The following is a 21,739-nucleotide window of genomic DNA, read 5'->3' as shown; positions in this document are numbered from 1 at the left end:
AATGATTTCTTAGAGTACTTTGCAAGTTTGAGGCCTGAACGTAGCTTTTGAGACTAAACACTCAGAATGACAAACTTGTTCCTATTCCACTGAAGAGAAAAAAAAACACCTTAACTTGCTTTGTTTGTTTGCTTTACCTTCTGGAAGCTACATGGAGTGCTGACTAGTGGCCAGACAGATTGACAATTATCAACCAGAAACTAGCCTGCCCAAGCCAGAAATTATCCTACCAGCTACTGTCCAAAAGCAAGGTTTTCTTTTAAAAATCTGCAGAGTAATGAAAGATAAATGAAAGTGGCTGCTATTTAAATCTTGGGTTTCATTAGAGTGGTGTGATAGCCAGAACATTAAATGCTCTGCAAGGCTGGACCAAAAAGTAAAGGTTCATTGAATTTACATGCTGTAACTAACTGCCTGCTCGGTTCTCTCTCATTTTTCTTACAGCCTTTTAGAACAGTCAGAAAAATGCTTAAGCACAATATAAGGATATGAAACCAAATGTGCCAAGTCCAATAATGACTCGGTGTCAGCTGCTTGATGCATGTGGTTGCACAGTGTTGTAAGAGTAGTTTTAAGTCATCCCCATTCAACCTAAACTGTTCTTCTAGTTCTTGCTGGAGACTGCAATTTGAGCACTCCTCCTTAAATGAAAGCACTGTATCTAGGTGCAGATGGCAACAGTTACAGGCACTAACCAGATGCTGCAGTCTCTAATTTGATTGAAAGGGTATAATTAGACAGCAGAAACACTTCAATGAGAAGTAACGCACAGAGGAAAGGACAGAAACCACTTAACTGATGCCAAGATACCCCGGCAGTAACAGAGGCAGGGGCCCACGGGTGGAAGGGGCAGAACACCACACTACCTTCTTCAGATGAGAACATTTTTGTTTCCCTGGAGATGCAAATAGGGATTCTATTATCATAGGTTGCCACAGTTCTTCATGTGGGAACACTGATTAAAACCAGAAGAAGCTTCAGGAGATGAAAGACGCAAATATGGCTTCTGTGGTCATTATTAAAAATATTTTTAGCATTGCAATGGTTTTCTTTGAAGATGCAGTTTTATCGATTGAACCAAAAGTTCATTTGCATACTATCATATGATTGGTCAGGAGAAAAAAATATTCCATATTATGCTATGATGCAAAATAAACGCTTTTGGGAAGTATAAGGCAGGTTTAGACCTACCCAAGTGAAAAAATAGTGTAGTATTTTTACATTTCAATACTTTTCTACTCCAATTTATACTAATATAACACAAGGCCTCATTGAAACCATCAGACTTGTGTACCTATACTGTAACATTAAAAAAAACCCAAAACACAACAGTTGGTATAAGCTAAAGAAAAAACCTCAGTAAAGAATTGTCTTTGTTTAAAATTGTTATTTTCAAAATTGCTAGAAAACAATTTGGACAACTCCCCATTTGGTAAATCAGACAGTTAAATTCCAATGTGATGCTATGAGGGCACTTGGTTAGCTGATCATTTCTCCTTTACAATGTAGGGGCACTCCACATGTATTTTAAAAATCGTATCTTGCTCATTCTACATATTCACACACGCAGACATACAATTGTTGAAAGTCCTCAAATGCAATAAGTTTTGCTGGTCAGAATGAGAGACTTATTTAGTGTTGGTCCAAGACAGAGAGTAGCCACAGTGAATATTTAAATTATGCCACCTGACATTTGACCAAACCTTGACTTAAGTCTGTCTTGTAAGAATGTACATTCCTGGAAATGTACAGGCATGTGAAGCTCCATACTTGTGTTCCCCGGCAGCGTGTGAGCTGTTCTATACATGAATTTGCTATCCTTGTGAAACTTTGATTACTAATCTTCAATCTAATCACTTTTTTTTTTTTAAATAACATTAAACACTATCTGACTGGCCAGACCCTTTCTGGAATATGTTGGAAGCAGGCAAGTTCGGATATGCGCACGAGAGGCAGTCACCATTATTTCTAAATGCTTCAAAGTATGCGTTTTGTACATCTTTTCTTTCTATTTGCACAACACAAACATGCTATATTAGCTAGAGCTTTGCAGCTGCTGGCTGGTCCTCAGCCACAAGATGCAAACACACTTGCTTGTCTTGTAATTCTTTATCATTGGAAGTAAGAATGCATGATGTGGCCCCATAAGAATTTCTGTTCCTTAATACACCCGTTTGTTTTCTTTCTTTGTGAAGATTTAAAACTGTTGTTCCGTTGTTAAGTGTGGCAGATTGAATCCCCTTGGTAATTTTATCAGGATGGGCCACAGCCACTGTGTGGATGGAGAGAGTGGTCAGTTGTACAACCTTTACGGTGTGATATGACAAAGAATGAAAATTTTGCAGCTGGTAGCATGTAATCCCTGCCTCCCTCCCACTTCTTTGGCTCCATCCTGCTTAAATCCATTCACATAGCTCTGGATTTTGAGTTATGCTCTATGCATGTACAAGCATGATATGCTCAAGTGTCTGACTATTTCATCTTCTATCTGCCTGGTTAGAAACAAGAAGAAACAAAAGAATTGCTTTTTTGAGTATTTCCATGACACTTGCTCATGGCATATCAACTAGAACTGCTTCTCTGGATCAGCAAGACATAGGCAGAATAAGGTGACAAGAGACAAGGTTTGTTAGAGAAGGCTGAAATAACAGCTCAAAGGAAAGACTCAGCTGGGAAGAAAACCAAAGACATGGTAACCCAGTATTGCTAAATGGAAAGAAAACAGAGAAAAGAAAAAGAGATTGATAATACATTTCTGATAGGAAAATTAAATGCATGCTATAAATACAGAAACTAGAAATTATAACTTATTGCACTGACGATAAAACATTTGTTCACCAAAACTAACAACTGCCAAAGCCATTTCCATCTCTTTGTCCTTGTAATACAAAACTCACCAAATTCAGTCCTTTAATGTTAGACAATCTATTCACTCACCTCTCATTTCTGATTCACTCAAAAGATGTGGTATGGCTGAAGTTTGAATGAACAAATGTCAGTGTCTGAATGCAGAAATGTCAGGTGTTTGAATTAAGAGAAACTTAGACATCACACAGCAAAGCAAAAACAGTCTGTGAAAAGTAGCGCAGTACTATGTGCAAAACCAATTGTTAACCCACTCTAATTTCTGACAGTTGGAGTCATTTTACATAAAGCAATTCCAAAAGTTTCTTTCCTCTTAGCAAATGATGGTGGCACAGTCAGTATTTCGACTGCACTTTACAATAAACTTATTAAGACATGCATTTTAAAAAAAAAGAATAGGTATTAAAAACACACCATATGACAAACTGCCTTACAAAAGCAATAGTAATTTCAGAATTCTGCTAGCTTCAAGTGCAACCTGACACAGCTGATCCCATTTCAGTTCTGTGGGATTAAGGGTCAAGAAGAAGATCCTGATGTCGTTTGCACAGATTAAGAACTCTGCAGATTTTGTACATGCCATACAAATTACAGGTTGTTGCTGAAATGCAGATTTGCATTGTTTTCAGGTTCTTTAGCAGAAAACACATAGATGGCAGTGCTTTCTAGATCCATTCTCCCTTGCTACACCTTCATTCAGAGGCATTATATATTCTTCCCTCCTCCCCTGCCCCAGCTGCTTGTGCTCAGGCATCTGTCCCCCTTTGTGACCAAACATTCACACTGGGATATGTCCTCCACTTGCTGTCATGCAGCCTGCTGTGAGGGACATGGTCACACATGGAGTGTTCTGTCCACAGTTCTGCACAGAAACCTTACAAGCAAACATTCTTCAACTTAAGCAATGGAAGGGAGTATGTACTGTGTGCATCAAACATATCCTAATGGTACTGGGAACAGACTGTTTGACATGGTCTAGATATGTCCCAGTCTAGGCAGCTCTATAAATGGTTATCTAAAAGTACTTTCATGTTTTACTCACTTCAGGTAACTTCTGAGTTTACCAGAAGGTAAAGGTAAACTCAGAAGAGTTCTCTTCCTGGTAGAAGGCTTTTTATTCCCCCAAAAAGTCTATGTAAGTATTTTCCAAATCTGATAAAGTGCATCTACAAAAACTTGATAAGCAAGTATGTGTCCATGGCAAGAAGAACTGGAGCAAGTTCTACATAATAAGAAGGATCAGCAATTAGAATACACAAAATGTATCCAGAGTGGACACGCATCTGATGGCTGTGACACCGTGATCATCTGCCACTTCAGATCTTGCAAAGAATGGCCACTGTTTACCAGAGGAGAACCGTGGTACTTGAAGTCACTAAAACAAATGAAATGAGGACAAAAGCGTGTAGAGAAATTTTAAGTGAAAAATCACACTAAGGGGTAGTGAAGTTTCAGGCTTCCCAGACTCCCTGGCTGAACGAGAACCTAAATGGTCAGAGAAGTCCACGCTTGCCGGGGAGCTGGGGCAGCACACCGCAGGCAGGCGAGACGGCCACCCTCCAAGCTCTGGCTCTGCAGCCCCGATTATGCCCTGCTGCCACCGGTTTTTTCATTTCCCACTGACACACACTGAGTCACACTCTCCTCTCCCTGCAAATGCCTCCATTCCACAGATCTACCTATCAGACCACTTTCATAGAGAGATGTGCTGCTCCTCTTTCTCTCACCTCATGCTTCCATACAGTTTCCGAGCTCCCAGCTCAGCAAGCACAGAGAGCGCCTCAAACACCCAAAAACTCCACACAAAAACACTCCCTGCGTGTTTGCACGAGCCGCCTCGAGCCCGGGACCACCGGGCGGGCAGGAAAGGACGTCGTCGCGACCTCGAAGAGGCGCTGCCGGGCGGCAGAGCCCTTCCGCGGGAGGCTGCGCGCCAGCCGCGAGCGTGCGGAGCTCGGGGCGAGGCTGCCCCGCTCCCCCTCCGCCCGGCCCTGCGAGGCGACCGGGGGCAGCCCCCAGCGCGCCCCCCTCCCGGCTCCCCGCGAAGCGTCACTCACCGGACTGCACGGGCTCGCGGCAGCAGCTCAGCGCCAGCCCCGAGAAGGCCAGGACGGCGGCGAGGGCGGGAGGCTCCATGGGCAGCGGCCGCCGGGCCGCACGGCGCCCGCAGGACGCAGCCCCAGCGCTCCGGGGGTGGCAGGCGGCCGGGAAGAGCGCAAAGTGCGGGAAGCGGAGGCCCTACAGCATGTGTCCTGTAAGTGCGCCCCGGCGAGGTGCCGAGTGGCAGATGAGGGATCCTATTACCAGCCATGTGACAGGAAAGGATAGAGACCGACATCCCAACCTGCTGCAGCGCGGGACCGCAGAACTGCCGCTTCCACTCCCGACACCGACAGGTCCGGGCTGTCGGCGTTCGCCCCGGGGCAGCCAAGGGGCTCCGCGGGGTTCCCCCCGCAGGCCGGGCTGCCCCGCCGTTAGCGAGGCAGGGCCCCGGCGACCCCCCGCCACACACGCACAGTCCTCCAGCCCAGCAGCGACCCACGCCTCGCTCTCGTCACTCCCCTCTGCCCTCTCGCACCCCGTGTCCCGCTGCGGCCGCCGAGGAGCCCGGGCAGCCGCGGCCTAGCGTCCTCAGCCGCCGCCCCGGCCCCGCGCCCGCCCTCAGGCCGGCGGGGGTCCCTCAGGGGCTGCCGGAGCAGAGCGCTCCGCCGCTGCCCCGCTCTCATCTCCGGGAGCCGCGGGGCACGGACGGACACGACACAGGAAGAGGACGCTGCAAACTTCGTGCTATTCCCTCGCGGCTCCCGCTCACGGCAGCCTTTCTGAGGGACACGGGCGGCTCCGCTCAGGTGTCCGCGCCCGCTGCTGTCCGGGGCGTCGCTCTAAACCTGAACCGGCACCTCCGGCCCGACAGAGATGACCGGGCGGCGGAGCCGTGCCCGCAGCGCGCTGGGCGGACGCGGCCCGGCTGCAAACCCCCCTCGGCTCCGGGGGGGCAGAGCTGCCGCCCGGGCGGGCACGGGGAGAGGCTGATCACCGCCTGGCACACGGCAGAGACTCGAGACATCTGCGGGCCGACGGGGGCACAAGGACACACACGTGCGCACACATCCAAACCTTCGGACACGCGAACCCCGAGGAGACACCCACGCCTACAGTGGAACATCCAGAGCGACAAACACGAACACAGAAGCTAAGAGACCCCTGAACCGAAAGAAGAGGAGCAGCGTTGCTTTGTGACAACAGTGAAGGCACATGCAGAAAGATAGGGTTTGGGTTATCAGAGTTTTGTCTCATCTACGTGCAGACAACAAAGGACAAAATGTCAAGGTGGTGATGTCAAGCTATTGTCTAAACATATCCAAAGTCTTATTACCTGAGCTGGGAGACATTTTAGCAATGGCAGTACAGCTTTGCTGAAAAGCAACCAACAGAAAAGAAACCACACTAACAGCAAAGTTGCTTTGTCAGGAAGGAGGGCAAACGTTGTTATCCTTGTAGCACCTGTACATCATTGCTGTGTAATGAAGTGGCACCTTCAATTAACCATAAAGGGAGAGAGCAATTTTCTACTCTGAGAGGGGAAGCAATAAAATACAGTTTGTAGGCCTTAACTGTTGTATCAATACACAGTATGCATATATTTCACTTTTAGCATGCAGAAACCTCCCATCACATAAAGCTGTAGGGTTGATTTTGAGAAGAAAAACATTCCTTTTTTTTTTTTTTGAGAAGAAAAACATTGAGAAGAAAAAAGATTCCATATGATAGCATGGCTTTACACAAAAATTTAAATATAAATATTACTTAAAATTTTAATATTTAATAATTTTGAGCTGAATTCCTATTGAATGTAATTTTTTTAAGCTGATGAAATATTGAAAAACCATAGCAGTGTTCTGTTAGCTTGGTGCTATGTTTTTTTTTTCCTTTTTAATGATAAATGCAGAAATATTTAGTTCCTCCTCACACATACAGTCTTCTCTCCAAGGACTGGGATCCCATTGTGCTCCCATTCACTCAATTTCGATTCCATTTTATTTGGCATTCTGTTCCTTAAGGACACTGGAACAGAGAAGGCTTACAAATTTATAACAGTGTATTGCTAACAAAGCTTTCAGAAACATTGTCTTTTGCTCAGCCTGCCATAATGTAATGTCAGGAATTTGATTAGCATTTCCCATACAATTCAATACTCATTATATTGATAGCAGAAATCAAATTATATAATACAAAATGATACCATTGTTTGTGTTTGGAAAGTCGATATTTGTTGCTGTGGATGATTTAAGCCTCTGCTACGCTTTTTCTGTATTTCATTAAAAACTCCGCTGGAATTTCATTGTCTCTTATTCTACTGGAACTTCTGAAACAAGTTTCTGGTTTCCTTTGTGTCTTGGAAGAAAAAACAAAGTTAAAAAAACCCAAACAAACCAAAGGCTTAAGATGAGTAAAAGTAGTTACCATAGAACAAGGTTACCTTAGAACAAAGTGAGAAGAATATTGGGGTTTCTTGAATAGTAATATTGCGACAACTTTAAAAGTACCAGTTCTGTGTAATTCCAGTGCATACCACCCTGAAGAACAGTATCCCTCCCCTGTTGTACAGTACTGAAGATTCAAAATATTTAAATTACCATAGAATCATAGATTGGACTGGAAGGGACCTTAAAGATCATGTAGTTCCAACCCCTTGCCATGGGCAGGGACACCTTCCACTAGAACAAGTTGCTCCAAGTCCCATCCAACCTGGCCTTGAACACTTCCAGGGATGGGGCAGCCACAGCTTCTCTGGGTAACCTGTGCCAGGGCCTCATCACCCTCACAAGGAAGGATTTCTTCTTAATATCCAATCTAAATCTACCCTCTTTCAGTTTGAAGGCATTATCCTGGCAAGGACAGTGAAGTGTTTGTCAAAAAAGATAGCAGAAAAATACCATGTTTGATTTCTTTGTTGATGAGAAAAAGTAATGAAGAGGTCATAACAGTTGCTATTTCTTTAGGAGGTTAATTTGTGTTTTCAGTTTAATTGAGGCTTACCTCTCCTTTCTACATAAAAAAGTCAGACGTGCCAGGACTGCAACACCGACTATTCCAAATACACAGCCAAGAAGAATTAGTTGTTCAATAGCTGAAAAACAGACCAATGACAAAAAACAACCAGAAAGACTTTGACGCATTTATTCATATCTGTTTGAATGCAGTCACAAGATGATTTTTGAAATTGTACATACAGTGTTAATTCTTCTGTTCTTTTTATTTGTGGAGTAAACTGCCTGCCTTGGCATGGGGGTTGGACTAGATGGTCTCCAGAGGTCCCTTCCGACCCTAACTATTCTGTGATTCTCTGAAACTGGTACAGATCAGGAACTCACAGAACTTCTGCATTTGACTGTTGGGACAGGTGGCTGTAAAAGCTGTTGTAACTCAAAGAAAGGGTGGCTAGTGGTTAATATGTAATCATCATTGTGAATGTACAATATTTATGCAGGACTGCCAATCCCTGAAACTGGATTTTTTTCAATCCTTTGTCCATATATTGCTAAGATTTTGATTTTTAGCTGGATGTTACTTGTGATTTTACTAGAATCTCCTTTTTGGTTGTGCTTGGATGGCTTCTTTGTTCTTCCTCCATGATACTGTGTGAAGAGAGGTTGCTGTGGTACTGGCAAGACTTGCAGTGGGATTGTAATTAGAAGCATAGCAAAATAATTATTAGCAGAGGACTTCCATGGAAATTTTAATTCAAGAAAGCAAAACTCAAAAGCAGCAATATGCAGGCCCAACAGCATAATTTGTATTTGAAGTTTCAAATACTAAAATGGATTTTGAAAAATAACTGGCATTAAATTTTCTTGTTTCTGTCTCTCTTCCTATCCAGTTTTCATAATATCAAATAGTAAGGAAGGTCTTTGTTGCAATCAGATCAATAAAATTCTTTCATACCTTGTTGTTCTTTGTCATCTTTCAGGAAACCATTGCACAGCATTGTGGGGTTTGTTTGCTTATCCATAAAGGTGCATCACGTCTCCATCATTCTGAATGCAATTAATCACTGCATGTTTCCCAACTCCTTCCCTCTGATCATTCAGGGCTGGCTTTCTGCCCCATTTTTCTAATGTAAATGTCAGCATCCGTTTTGCTTATTGAGACTGATTGGCTCTTAGCCAGTATGTATGTGGTTGATGGCAGCAGTGGAAAAATGTTCTTAGCTTTCAGCTTGGCAGAGTGTTCTGCCACTGGCTTTTTAAGATCTGGCCTTTGCACATTTGTCTGCTGCCCAAACTCACTGTGGTTCATCTTACAAATATCACTAAACGTGCAGAGCTGCATTCAAAACGTACAAGCAATTGGTACAGGCCAGCAGAGGCTGATGAAATGTGTCAGCATGACAGGAATTCATTGCTGAAGTGAGGTGCACATTGCACATTTCTTTGGAAGGTGCTCAGAGTGGAGAATCTGTTGGTATGAACTATTTGATGGAGAATCTCTTGGTATGAATTATTTGATGAGTGCTTTTGGGAACTATTAACATAGCATTAAAAGTGCTTCAAACATGCCATCTGGCCTTGCATCACCTTGGTGCTTTGAAATATTGCCATCTTGAGGACGTTTGGAGTGCATGTGGTGAATGATTAAAAGGAAAATTTTGGGTTGTTTTCTGTAAATCATAGAGACAGCCTAACTGCTACTAAATCCAAAAGTCCAGGCTAATTGTTAATCTAATGGGACTAACATAAGAAAGATAATAAAATTTTGTTAGTTATCCTAAATACTATCACATCATTCATCACATTACATCATTACAATAGTTTTGCTGCCATAGAATGATGCATTATGTTTTGAGATAACATAACCCTTTAGAAAAAAAGGGTGAAAGCATTTAACAAGTGTGGGCTCTGTCTGCTCTCAGAATCATGGAATCATGGAACAGCTGACGTGGGAAGGGACCTCTGGTGGTCATGATGTCCAACTCCCCTGTTCAAACAGGACCACCCAGGGCCAGTTGCCCCCAGGTCCTTTTCTGTAAAGTTTCTCTTCAAGTGCTCATTTTATAATGTGTGGCTTCATAACTCACCCCTCAGGTGGCTCAGACTGGATATACGTTTGCCCCAGTTAGTTGCAAAGGAAGTTAAAACTGTATTAGTGATGACAGAATGAAAGATGACACTAAGTGGTTGGGGGCTGTGCCATCATTTATACTTGAAAAGTAGCTCAAATTATGTGGATACTAAAGGTTTCCAGTAATCCATAGTTTCTCTTTTTAGCTAAGTACTATGCTTTCCTGTTTTTCTAAGAGTGATTTTGAAATTTATGTTAGGTCATTCACTCAAGAAGCATGCCTGCCAGTTCCTAGCCAACCCTACAGAAAGGGAAGCTTGTAGCCCTAAACCCTTAGAAAGAGTAGATAGATTAAATAATTTTTAAAAATATTAAAAAATTTTAAAGCCCCAACAAAACCCATAAACCCACCATAAATTACCTGTTATTTAGATTTGAATATTACTCTCTCTGGAAATCCAGAGATCTTATGTCCAACATTTTCCCAAGTAAAAGAAGTTTTTGTTGTCAAGAGCCATCATGGTGCACTGAGATTGCCTTATGTGTGATAATGATTTTATGACAACATGTAACATTTAAAAGGCAACAGACCTATTTTCTGGATGCAACTGGGTGTGTCTCCAGACCAGGCCCCTGACGCTTGGCAAGTTCTTTCCTTTGACCCGGTGAGTTCATAGCCCTGACTGCAGAGGAAAATGATGGTTGAGCCCAGCAGGTAGTTAGTTCCATTCTTTGTTCCATTGATTGGATGGTCCAGCCAGCCACAAGAGATCACTAGTAAAAGAGACATATCTGGTGAAAGTATTTTTGATTTGGACTAGCAAATCTCCATTACAACGATTCAAATGGCATTTTAGTGGCTACTCATGGAAAGACAAAGACTTTTAGGCAATCTGAATGAAAATACTTCTGATACTTTTTAAATTATTATTATTTTTAAGTCCGAGGACTACAGGTGAATGCATAGAAAATGAAGATAAAGTTTCTACACTGCGGTGTAGGAAGAAATGGAAAGAAATATATTTTGTGTTTGCCTAAGTATTCCTCCAGTGCAGAGTTTTCCTGGTACAAGGACAATTCCTCCTGATAAGAGTATTTACAGGTGCATGAACCTACAGTTAAGCAAAGCCTCCTCAAACATTGTGAACTATTTAGATGCCCTGTAGAAATAACTGTAGTGATGCCCTGTATGGGCCATTCACTTAAGAGTTGGACTCCATGATCCTTGTGAGTCCCTTCCAACTCAGAGTCTGTGATTCTATAATGATGCTTTGAGGAATGTTGTATCACCTGGCTCCAGATGTTCTACCAGCAGCTTGTGATTCTGATGAGATAGTCTTGTGGAATTTCCCACTTGAAGGCTTCTTGTTGTCAGGACATCGAATCTGCAGAACGGGTCAGAGCCACAGAGTGAGACCATCTCTTCTACCAGGGAATCAGCAGGGTCTTCATAAGGGAAGAACACGGGCAGGAAGGAAGCACTGTGCTTCTCCCCATAAAAGAAATTGTTCAGTAGGAACTCTGTGTCATAAGTAAAGAGAGAAGTTCCATTCTCAATAGCCCCTTGGGAGACAGAGAAAGAGAGAGAGAGAGATTCATATGTAACATTGCCTGCACATACCACCTTCTGCTACCAAGTGCTTATTTATGTAAATGTAGCTAGAGCAGGAAGAGATCTAGGAAGGCCTACAGCATCCTTGCAGTTTAAGATTATTCTCCTTTTCATATGCAACATCTTAACTTAGCACCAAAGTTAGTGTTTGTCTAATATGATTTTTGATCATTTTCTTAAAATTAGATCCAAATAATTGTGTAGCTGTGATTTTACATAAAGATGGTTTTATATGCCTCCTAGCAAAATGGTGATAATAGACAGAGTAACAAATCACAAAAACAAAAACTACAAGCAACACAAATCCTGAGACTATGTGTCCCTAAATTTATCATGTCTGTTATGGCCCTGCTAAATCAGAAACTTCCTGAGGTTGAAGCAGTGAGACTTTTCAGTATGCTTTGAATCCTGGGTTGCACTGTGCTCAACACAGAGACCAACTGGTAGCCAGAGGGTATTTTTGCATCACATTTTTGGCCAATCTCCTAACCTGATGCCAGGAGGAATGCTGATCAATCTAATCCTGAGGCTAGATATAGCAGCCTAATACTCATTAAATGACAGGAGCCATTTTTTTACACACATCCTCCTGCACCTTTTTTTTAAATAGACAATTATTAAATTGGGATTTAATTAATTATTTTTTAGATTGTCAGCATGGTACATGATGGAAACATTGCTAATAATCTGGAAAAGATAGCTGACCCTGGCTATTGCTGCACTTCTGTAACACTGTAGTCTGCTGGTGCTGTGTTCAGCTAACCATAATAGATGATATTCTAAAAGTGTAAGCTGTGAAACATGAGGTCTGACTCTTGATGGAACTAAGTGCTGAACACTCTGTTGTGGTTCTGTCTTCAATCATTCAGCAGTAGGTATTTACCCACTTGGGTAGAGGAGAGTATATTTCTTTTACTCTCTCCTCTTCCCCCAGTATTGATTGCTTGGCACAGACTTCATTTCCTAGCCTTTCAATCACAAGCTGTTTTGAATTTGTAAAGAAAATGTAATAATAGACCAGAGAAATTACTTACAGTTAGCTCCAAACTCAAACAACTGCTGGGGACTTGCATGAACTGGTAGGGTGGTTTTATTCCTGAAGGTGTATTCATCCTCTGTATTGCCATTCATTACCCCAAAGAGACCCTGTGTGTGATTCATGAACTTCTCTGGGAGCAGAACTGTCAGGGTCAGAAATCCTCCATTTCCCCGTATTTCCACTCCACACCCAGAAGAGAACATCACTGTGATGTTCTGATCAGGTGTAGAATGGAGAAAGAGACCTATAACAATGAGAGGAAGAGGACAAAATACCTAATTTTCCATAGTGAACAAACTGTTGTGTTTTAGCATCACTTAAAATCATCATCAGTTATAACCATTTCTCACAAAGCTTTTCCTCCCTTCCACTTTGGGCTACACTCTGAGAAGCATTTAAAGGAAAGCCACACCTTCATACTACAATTATAGTAAGATGGCTACTACAGAGCAGTAGCAAAGAAAGGTCCACTGCTGATATAAGATGCACTGCCTTCTGCCAGTGTCCCAGACCAGAAGCTCTAAGATATGAAATGACTGCATCAGAGAGTGGCTGTGAGCTGGTAGCACCACTCTCAGTAGTCACAGCTTTCCTCTCCTTCTTCCTTGCTGGCAATCAGATGGCTCTGCCTCTTCCTGAACACAGCTTAGGTGCTGCCAGTTAGCTGGTGATGAGCAATGCAGGTTCTCATGTGCTCACCTGAACCACGACTCTCTGCTACACTTCTCCATGGGAACACAGACAGCCACAGCGTGTTTCCCTGTAGCATCCCTGATCCATGGCTATTTGGAAGGAGATGTATAGCCCATAATTCTGGTGGCTACATTCCTGCTATATTCCTGCTGATATCGTGGCTGTCAACAGTCTCAAAGGCCAGATGAATCCGGGCACTGGTTTAGCATAAACAAAAGGCCAGGTGGGCAAACTGGATGGAAAGGGCATTCTGCCCCTGCTCTCAGTTTTATTTCTTTCACAAAGGTGCATGTCAACAGTACACTACCACTGATTCAGCCTCAATCTGGCAGCAACTGAAGAAAGTCATGTAATAATAAAATAAATTCTAATGAGTTAGGACACTGCCTGTTCTCTGTTTACTTCATACATATTTTTTTCTGTGACCTGCAGGCTGTTTTCACAAAAGGATGCTAAAAAGAGAGTTGAAATGCATGCATCTAGAGATATTTTTAACTGTACATGGGCTCCACTGGAATACAATAGCTTACAAGGCTGATATTTGTAACTAACCTTTCAGGTCCATCCAGGTCTGTTCAGAGAAGTTGAGAACCTTTTGGTTTAACAGGACCTCCAGATTCAAATCCTCTGAGTACCGTACTTCAATCACATCAGAGTTGTTCTCCTGCATGGCCACTGCAGACAAGCCTGTCCCCTGAGCTCCAGTTCCTTCCAAATAAAAAACCAATCCCCTAAAATACTCAACACGATATAAAGTAAATATAGAAGGTTATAGCAATACAGGAAAAAAAACCTCAAACAGATATTTCCTAAAAATAATGAAATACAATTATTTATATTTGAGGGAACGGCTAAGCATATAAGTCATATAAAACCCCACAGTATACATCTCCTTCCAATACATTGAAAGCAGAATGTTTAATGCTAAAAAAGACTGGAAACTCTAAATTCTTCATCCTAATGGCAGTGGCTATACTATATAAGAAGGCTGGCTGATCTGCTTGTACATTCAGTCCTGTGAGTAAGGTCTGGGAAAACTGAAGATGATTTCAGGGAGGGCATGACAAAAAAAGGAAACAGAATAAACAAAAATTTAAGAAACTGATCTTCAGAAGAAACTGCTCAGTGACTCATGCTACTTTTGCCATAAACACAGTAAAACCTATCAAGGGCAAAACATTTCCTTGAAAATCTCTGTCCTATCCAATGTGATATTCAGTATAAGCTGTATATCTACATGGGTGCTGAAATGCACAGACAATTTTTAGTTCATCCATATAATTGTACCAGAAGTACCAAATCCTTGAAGAGCATCCTTAAGGCCAGGTGGGATATTCTTTACTGAGCCAAGTCTGTTATTTTATGCACCACAAAATAGCACTAGATACAGGAAAAGCATAAACAAAAGTATCTTTTCAGCCTTATGAGAAGCATGATCCCATTATGCTCTTTCACACTCTACTTTTCCCTCACTTTAAAATGCAGCTGTATGACAGTCTCCTTCTTACAGGCTGGTTTGCAATTCACCCTTTTGAATTGTGAAGGCCACAGGTACCTCCAGAAAGCTTCTTCTGCCCTAGGTTGTTGTCTGCCTTCTGATTATCTTCAAAAAGGTGACCTTTCACAAATGGCCAAAAAAGAGACGACAGGAGGAATGCTGTAAAGTGCAAATCAAGCAACCTCAGAAGCTTTCATTTGTCATCACTGCTTTCTCTTGCCGACTTACCATTGGGGAGGTGACCCTGCTGTGTCCTCCCTTGCACTCTTAGGGATGTGAGATCAGACTCTACCAAAAGGTATTCTCCTAGGCCATTGAAGGTGAAGTTCAGACCATCAAATGTGAAGAAATGAGGATCCCCAAAAGCAGATGCTATTTTTGAAAGCAAAATGAGAAATAAGAACAAGCAAAAATCACAACCCATTACTCCTATTAAGTTCATGAGAAATAAAAATAAATCTCATTGTGGTGATCCGAAGAATGGCATTTAAACAAAGGATAAAATGCAAGGCTGATCTGATCCATGGTAAATGGGATATGAGGAACAGCCATGAGAACCCTGAACAATGAGATATGTAATTCCAGTTACTTTCATATTCTTTGGCCAACATTCAGAGCTGCATTTTAAAAGGCTGCTTTTTCCAAAACCTTTGATGGGGTTTCTCTAAGCAGGCAAAACACTCATTTGTGACCCCCAGCTACCTACTGCAGTGCCCTCTGCAGTTTTCTCCTTTCTTCCTGCTGCAAACTGCTGCCTCTTTGCACTTTCCTTATTTATGGGAGGCCATGTCCTGCTGGACACCTCAGCATCCGAGCAGCATAGAAGGCAAGACATGTGGCAGCAGTAGAGATATGGCAAGACTTGAGGACTTACTTCAAAGCAAGGGGCAGGAGCAACAGCCACACTGTAAATGGTAAAACTTCCTTATTTCATATGAATAACATGACAGCTTTTCTAGCTACTGCCTACCTGTCTTAAACCATCTCTAACCATCTTCTTTCTGAAAAAGTGTTCAGTGATGGCAGAAAGTCTTGGGCATTGACTACTAAGCTTTGGCTATTTATGTTCCAGGGGTTAATGAGATACTCAACGGCAGAAAATCTTGCAGGACAACTAAAAAACACATACAGATTTTGTTACTGATAGATCAGTGGAAACATTCCATGGAGTTTTTCCACAGAACATTGTACCTTCTCCATTGTCAACTAATATATGTACATATACAAGTATTCTAAAAGCCAACACTGTATCAAAAGGCGATACTCCATAAGGGAATTATGAAGCCCTTACCAGCTCGAGGTGGGCGATACGTCCTGCAGTCACTAGAGGGACGCCTTTTCATATAGAACTGACAATTACCAGACCACAGGCAGCAGTAATAGAAGCTGATAACATCATAAAGCCAATGGGAAAAGCCAGGTATCCGGGGAGGCTTCAGGAAAGGTGGTGAACCCCAGTCATGGCCTCGATCGGGTGTGCTGCCTCCCGTGGAGTCATGTGTGAGGATCTGTGTTCCCGTGGAGTCATAGCAACACTGCTGTCCTGCTGCGTACTGGGGACTGATGGAGAGAAGCAGCAAGAAAGTCATCATTCAGCTCTGTGAGGTTCCTTTGTGTGTAGGGGTTGCCTATTGCCTTTTTATGGGTATAGCTAAACGTTTCGGTTGGCAAGCTTTGTATGATGCCCAGTTAGACTTCACCCTGCCCCTCTTGGTTCTTATAAATTAGACCAGAGTAGGGACAGGGAGGGAAGGGTTTTTAACCAAGGCAGGAAGGAAGGATTTGGTTAAAAGGCCTTCTGTAGGCCTTGTAGCTACACGAACATACCACTCTTTGAAGTTGTTCTTACAGAAATAGTGCAAAGATTAACTTGTTGAACTTAATTAGACCAACACAGAAAAGGCTTAATTAGGCCTACTCAGATCTATTCTAACCATTAGCTCCTGTTTAGGTATCCTAAGGTTTCACGTGCTGCAATTTCTTGTTTATTAAATCTAAGGCCTTAACTTCATCTCAGCAATGAGGGTCAGTCTATGAGTAAGAGGGAAACAGTGGTTGCTATGAACCTGAGTTAAGATGCCAGAGACCTCTGTGCCTTCTGTGATGCTGCTGTCTCTGAGATGGAATAAAAAAAATGCAGTTCAAAAAATTTTCTCTACCTGGCTTGAATGGCTCTCACACAGTGCACAGCACCAGGGTGATAAGTACACACACTCCCCTTCTCAATGTTGCAGCCATAATCTGTCTGAAAAAGATCAATGTTCACACTTAATGGGGTTCTTTCCCCGTTGTCCTTTCCATTTATGTATCCTCCCCTCACCCTTTGTATCTGATATATGTGTAAAATCTACATGAACTGTTTGAGGCTGTGTGTTGAATAGCATGGAATGACAGGAAAAACAGTGAATTTAATACTGCAGTATCTGGGCCAACAGGCCTAACCTTAGCATTTTGCAGTCTATTACAACAGACGTTGAAGAACAAGAGCAGCTAGATGGGATTCAACTATAAGCATATAACAAACACAGATCACAACAGACTAAAAGTTTGTCCTATGTTCTTAGACAGAGGCAGTGCAGTGGATCTATTTTTTTTCCTTCACATGCTTTTAACTGTGTCATTTGGAATACACATGAAATTTGGAGGTTCATAACCAGAATAAGATGGTAGCAAAATCTACCTAATTTTTTTTTTAATATGTATAAACACGCTGCCACCATTTGTTATCACAAATAGGAGACAAAGTTCCCCTCATCTGGTCCTCAGATCAGCACTGCAACTGAAAGTGTAGATTAAATGGCAATTGATTTCTTAGGTTTTGTCAGTTCCTTGTTACACAGTGGAGCTGAGAAAGAGGAAGGAAGCAGGAGAAAGGAAATAATGGATTATGGCTCTGGACTTGAGCTCTGAAGCACAAGGCATAAGGGCTTGTAGTGAAGTCTGACATACTAGGAAGAAATGTGGCCTGCTTCTTCCATCCCAGGATATCACCTACAAACACAGACTGCCATCCTGTAGGATCTTGAAGAAGACAACCCTGCTCTCAGCTCCACAGAACTCACTGTCCTCCATGGTGTTTTCTGTCTACCACTGGAATTACTGTCTGAATTCCCTGTTTGAAGGCAATTTCCATCTGCTGTCCTTCTTTTACTCATACTACCTGAATAAGCTGTATTTGCCTCTGCTATTTGACATGCTACTGGTGCAAGTTTAAACATAATTTAATTGCCTTGTAATGACGTTTAGAGAGGGAACAGGGAGGTGTGTGGAGTATGGCATTCCCTAAGCTTCTACTTGGAACTATCATAAGCCAAAGGGATCAATCAATAACTTACATGGAACCTGCCAGTGTCAGCTCTTGCCTGTGCCAAAGTGCAAGGGCAGTCTATAATTTCTTCCTTGAAGTTTGGAAGCTTCTCTTCCTTTCTGTCCCATTCCATACATTTTGCAGTTGCCCATGCATTTGGGTCATCCCTGAAGTCTTTCCCAAGGTGCCAAGCCAATGCATGCTCATTGCTCCAGAGTGATGGAATGTTGCTGGGAAAAAAAAAAAAGAGCCAAAAAATAGATCTGAGAGCTGAACAAGCACTGTTCTGACAGTAACACTGTCAAATCACTAACTATAATTACGAAGTATCTTTTAACTTGCAAGGTGTTATTTCATTACAAAGCCCATTGTTTTCTTTTTCCTGCAAAATGTTACAGCCAATCAAAATTTTCCAAATTCAGAAAGTGAGAGGGTAGCATGCAGCAAGTACACAATAATCAGAATACATTTCAATATTCATTATTCTGGCTTACCCGAATCCTTTTAGAGACAGGTTTTCTACTCATGCCTTTTGACATTGTAGTTCTATTTAGGATAGAATGAAGAACATCTGGATTCTCTAACAAAACATAACCCTGTGCCCCAATAGTATCAGGGCTAATGGCAACAGACAGGGAAAAACCATTCAGAATCCATGAAATGTTCCAAAACTACTCTGCTTTCTACCCATGAAAAAATATCATATACAAAGCATAATAAAAATCCCTCAAGAAGGAGAAAAGGTTACCCTTCTCTGGGTAGTGACTCCTAAATGCTAAAGAAGGTTCTGACATATTAGCAACATGTTCGAACTCTGAAGTTTATACATTAACAGTTTATACATTTATACATTCACAGAATCTACACCATCTACATCAAAAACTGCAGACGTGGAAGAATTATGAGGGATAGGCAAGGTCAGAATATGTATGGAGCACTTACAGAGGTAATTCACCAAAAATCATGGGAAAATATACAATGAAATAAAAGGAAGTGGTCATAAAATCTGTAGGAATGCAAAGGCTGCATACAAAATAGAAAAAAAATTAAATGCAGAGGAAGGCCTGTGGCTGCAGTGACAGAAGTTCCACAGTTAGAGACTCCTCTACAGGTGTGACAAAAAAAATCGGCAGATCTGAGTCTGCTGAGGGTACTGGGTTTGGCTGGGGTGGAGTAATTTTCTGCAGGCAGCCCATAGAGTGCTGTGGTTCAGATTTGTGACCAAACAACTGTGATAACACACAGTGTTCTGGTTACTGCCAAACGGTGCTTGCATGGTGTCAAGGTCCTCTGTGTTTCTCATGCTGTCCCCCAGGAAATAGGCTAGGGCTTGTCAAGAAGCTAGGAGGGAACACAGCCACAACAGCCAATCCAAACTGAACAAAGGTATATTCCATACACCATTCCATATCATGTCCATCAATAAAACTACAGCAGAGTTTTCCCAAAGCAGCCCCTTTGGGGTGACTGAGTGTGCATCGCTCTGCTTGTGGCAGGTGGTTACTGATTGCCTTTGCCTCACTCCCTCTCTGCCCATGCCCCTCTTAATAAACATGGGAAAAACCCACGAGCTTTTCCCACTTTTGCCCTTCCAATTCTCTCCCCATTTTTTCATGCGAAATGGAGCCTGAGTCCCAGTTTTAAATGCCGAAGGATATATCAACTTTACTTCAGGAAGCAATAATAAGGTACCTATGATTAATGAATGCTGTGATGCACTTGCCTCTGCCCATCAGAATAGCTGCTGGGTGTAATCCTCAAAATTCCGAAGTCCCACGTACTGTAATTTCCTTCAGCAGGTATAGGAGTGAAAGTAAATTTCCCTGTATTGGGGATTTCTCTGGCCAAAGTATAAAGATATTTCCATTCAGCCAACCAGTTTTCTGAGTAACTGTCACCTGTCACACAGAGGAAGAAAATGGTTTTGGACACTGGAAAAGAACAATCACCACGAGACTGAAATTAGAAGTCTCCACATAAGTAAATGAAGAGGAAAAGCTGACATTACTGTCATGAGTTATTTATACTTGCAGATCTCTTCTTGAGGCCTCAGTGAAAGTGGTCACATGCTCTGCAGAGTTCTGCACATAAATCATGGAATAACTTACAATAAATGTTTGTGCACAGGTAGGAAAAGTGTTGCTTTACCTGTTTCATGGTATCCCCAGACTTCTACGTTGACGTGGGTTTCTGCAAGTGCCTGATGTGTCCAGGTAAGAGTTAAGTTTCCATAAGTGTTGGGGGTACCGTAGTATTGCCATTTTGTCTCATTCACCAAAGTACATTTTTCTTCATCTGAAACCTTGCTGTGATGTACTGCATTACAGAGCAGAAAAAAAGGACTAATGACATTTTTGCTTTGCATAGTTCTGAAAAAGTGCTACTATGTTATTTAAGATTTAGCAGTATTTCCCCCGTGTATGTTTGACACAGTACAGGATGCACAAAATAAAGAGAGTAAGCTGAAGCTGAGCCCTTACACCACAGAGCAGTTATTTTCTAATAGAAGTAGTGACAAAAAGGTAACTGTTTTGGTCAACCTCATTTTTAAGCAGGACTTTTTATGAGTTAATGCTGCTGCTGCTACTGTATAGCAGCAGAACTCAATTGCCATAAAAGTTCATCTCTCAAAAGATGAATTAGCATGAGGACAGCAAGAATTACTTCTCTGAGGCCTGTTAAAGAAGAAGAAAAATGATCAAAAAGGGAAGGTTTATGTAAACTTGCATCCAACAAGGAAGAATGCAGGAAGAAGAGGAATGGTGTAAATTTAAATAAGTCACCTGATAGCCAAGTTCCAGAGTAGGGGAACGTCCTCCCATCATCTATAGAAACTTCAAAAGGGATGAAACCAGTCTCATAAAGCAACGGGGAGATGCAGTGGCCTTTTCCATCCTTAGCAGTATAGCCACTGGTTTTGATTTCCTGCTTGAACCTGTAGGTGTTGAAAACACTCTTCAGTGGCACCATTGAGAGAAGGAAAATTCTGAATGTCTCAGTTGTGTTTCATCAAGCAACCTTGTGTCATGAGCAGATCATTTAAAGTCCCATCTGTTCAAGTTCAAGTTTTGCTTGTAGCAGTGAATATAAACTGAAAAAATTTGTTTGTGCTTATTTCACCAGTGTAGAACCTGCTGTGCACTGCACAAATACACAGCAGTCTACAAGCCTTCAATTTACTATTTAATTACTGGGGGAGGGAGAAATTATAAATTAGCAGAATAATGATTGTATCACACAATAACTTGACTTAAAAGAAATGATCCTGTGTAGAAATACAGTCAAAATGTACCCTTGAGGGTGAGGTTCAGCAGAACTTTTGTGTGTTTCAGGACTCCAACAACTTTACAAAGTTTTCACTCCTGTACAGACTAGTCTTGTTTCATGGTAATTACCTATAGTTGGAAAGTGAGATTATATAAAATCATGGCCCACCTGCATGTTAGCACAGAAGAGGTATTAAAAGCTGTATTTTCAATCAAAAAGTCTTTGCCTCCCATCAGAGATCCTGAGTACGGAGAAATCTGAAGACAAAATTCTTTATAATCAGGGCAGCAATTCCCCAAGGACTGGCATGTCACCTGGCAAGAACAGGTACTAAGCAGCTCCCCACATTGGTGTGAGCAAGAGTCTTGAGCTCCTTGTTAAAGGAAATAAAAAACA

The 21,739-nt window shown here is 42.1% G+C and overlaps 2 protein-coding genes across 13 annotated transcripts in view; both read right to left on the bottom strand.

The window, feature by feature from the left end:
• KREMEN1 (kringle containing transmembrane protein 1) overlaps positions 1-5,835 on the bottom strand; it is a 34,348-nt gene extending 28,513 nt beyond the window's left edge. For both annotated transcript variants that reach the window (XM_039384186.1, XM_027714349.2), the window contains exon 1: positions 4,923-5,835. In XM_039384186.1, coding sequence (XP_039240120.1) covers positions 4,923-5,001 — 79 coding nt within the window. In that variant the 5' untranslated portion in view covers positions 5,002-5,835. The remainder of the gene's footprint in view (positions 1-4,922) is intronic.
• SUSD2 (sushi domain containing 2) overlaps positions 1-21,739 on the bottom strand; it is a 158,816-nt gene that overhangs the window by 5,291 nt on the left and 131,786 nt on the right. For 8 of the 11 annotated variants that reach the window (XM_039384179.1, XM_039384184.1, XM_039384176.1 and 5 more), the window contains 14 exons: positions 21,512-21,716; positions 20,860-21,011; positions 20,225-20,392; positions 19,800-19,974; positions 18,105-18,306; positions 16,929-17,014; positions 16,061-16,329; positions 14,998-15,141; positions 13,824-13,979; positions 12,574-12,822; positions 11,218-11,490; positions 10,519-10,701; positions 7,906-7,996; positions 6,481-7,260 (listed from right to left, as the gene is read on the bottom strand). In XM_039384179.1, the coding sequence (XP_039240113.1) occupies positions 7,215-7,260; positions 7,906-7,996; positions 10,519-10,701; positions 11,218-11,490; positions 12,574-12,822; positions 13,824-13,979; positions 14,998-15,141; positions 16,061-16,329; positions 16,929-17,014; positions 18,105-18,306; positions 19,800-19,974; positions 20,225-20,392; positions 20,860-21,011; positions 21,512-21,576 (2,259 nt within the window). In that variant the 5' untranslated portion in view covers positions 21,577-21,716 and the 3' untranslated portion in view covers positions 6,481-7,214. Of the gene's footprint in view, positions 1-6,480; positions 7,261-7,673; positions 7,997-10,518; positions 10,702-11,217; positions 11,491-12,573; positions 12,823-13,823; positions 13,980-14,997; positions 15,142-16,060; positions 16,330-16,928; positions 17,015-18,104; positions 18,307-19,799; positions 19,975-20,224; positions 20,393-20,859; positions 21,012-21,511; positions 21,717-21,739 lie in introns of those variants that run through there. The other 3 variants (XM_027714342.2, XM_039384178.1, XM_027714343.2) reach the window with 3 other exon arrangements.

The sequence above is a fragment of the Pipra filicauda genome, unplaced genomic scaffold (genome assembly GCF_003945595.2).
Source record: "Pipra filicauda isolate LSUMZ 115617 unplaced genomic scaffold, ASM394559v2 scaffold33_size4404698_pilon, whole genome shotgun sequence".
In the NCBI taxonomy this organism is placed as follows: Eukaryota; Metazoa; Chordata; class Aves; order Passeriformes; family Pipridae; genus Pipra; species Pipra filicauda.
The sequence above is the reverse complement of the archived record's forward strand: the minus strand, read 5'-3'. Positions and strand labels throughout refer to the sequence as shown.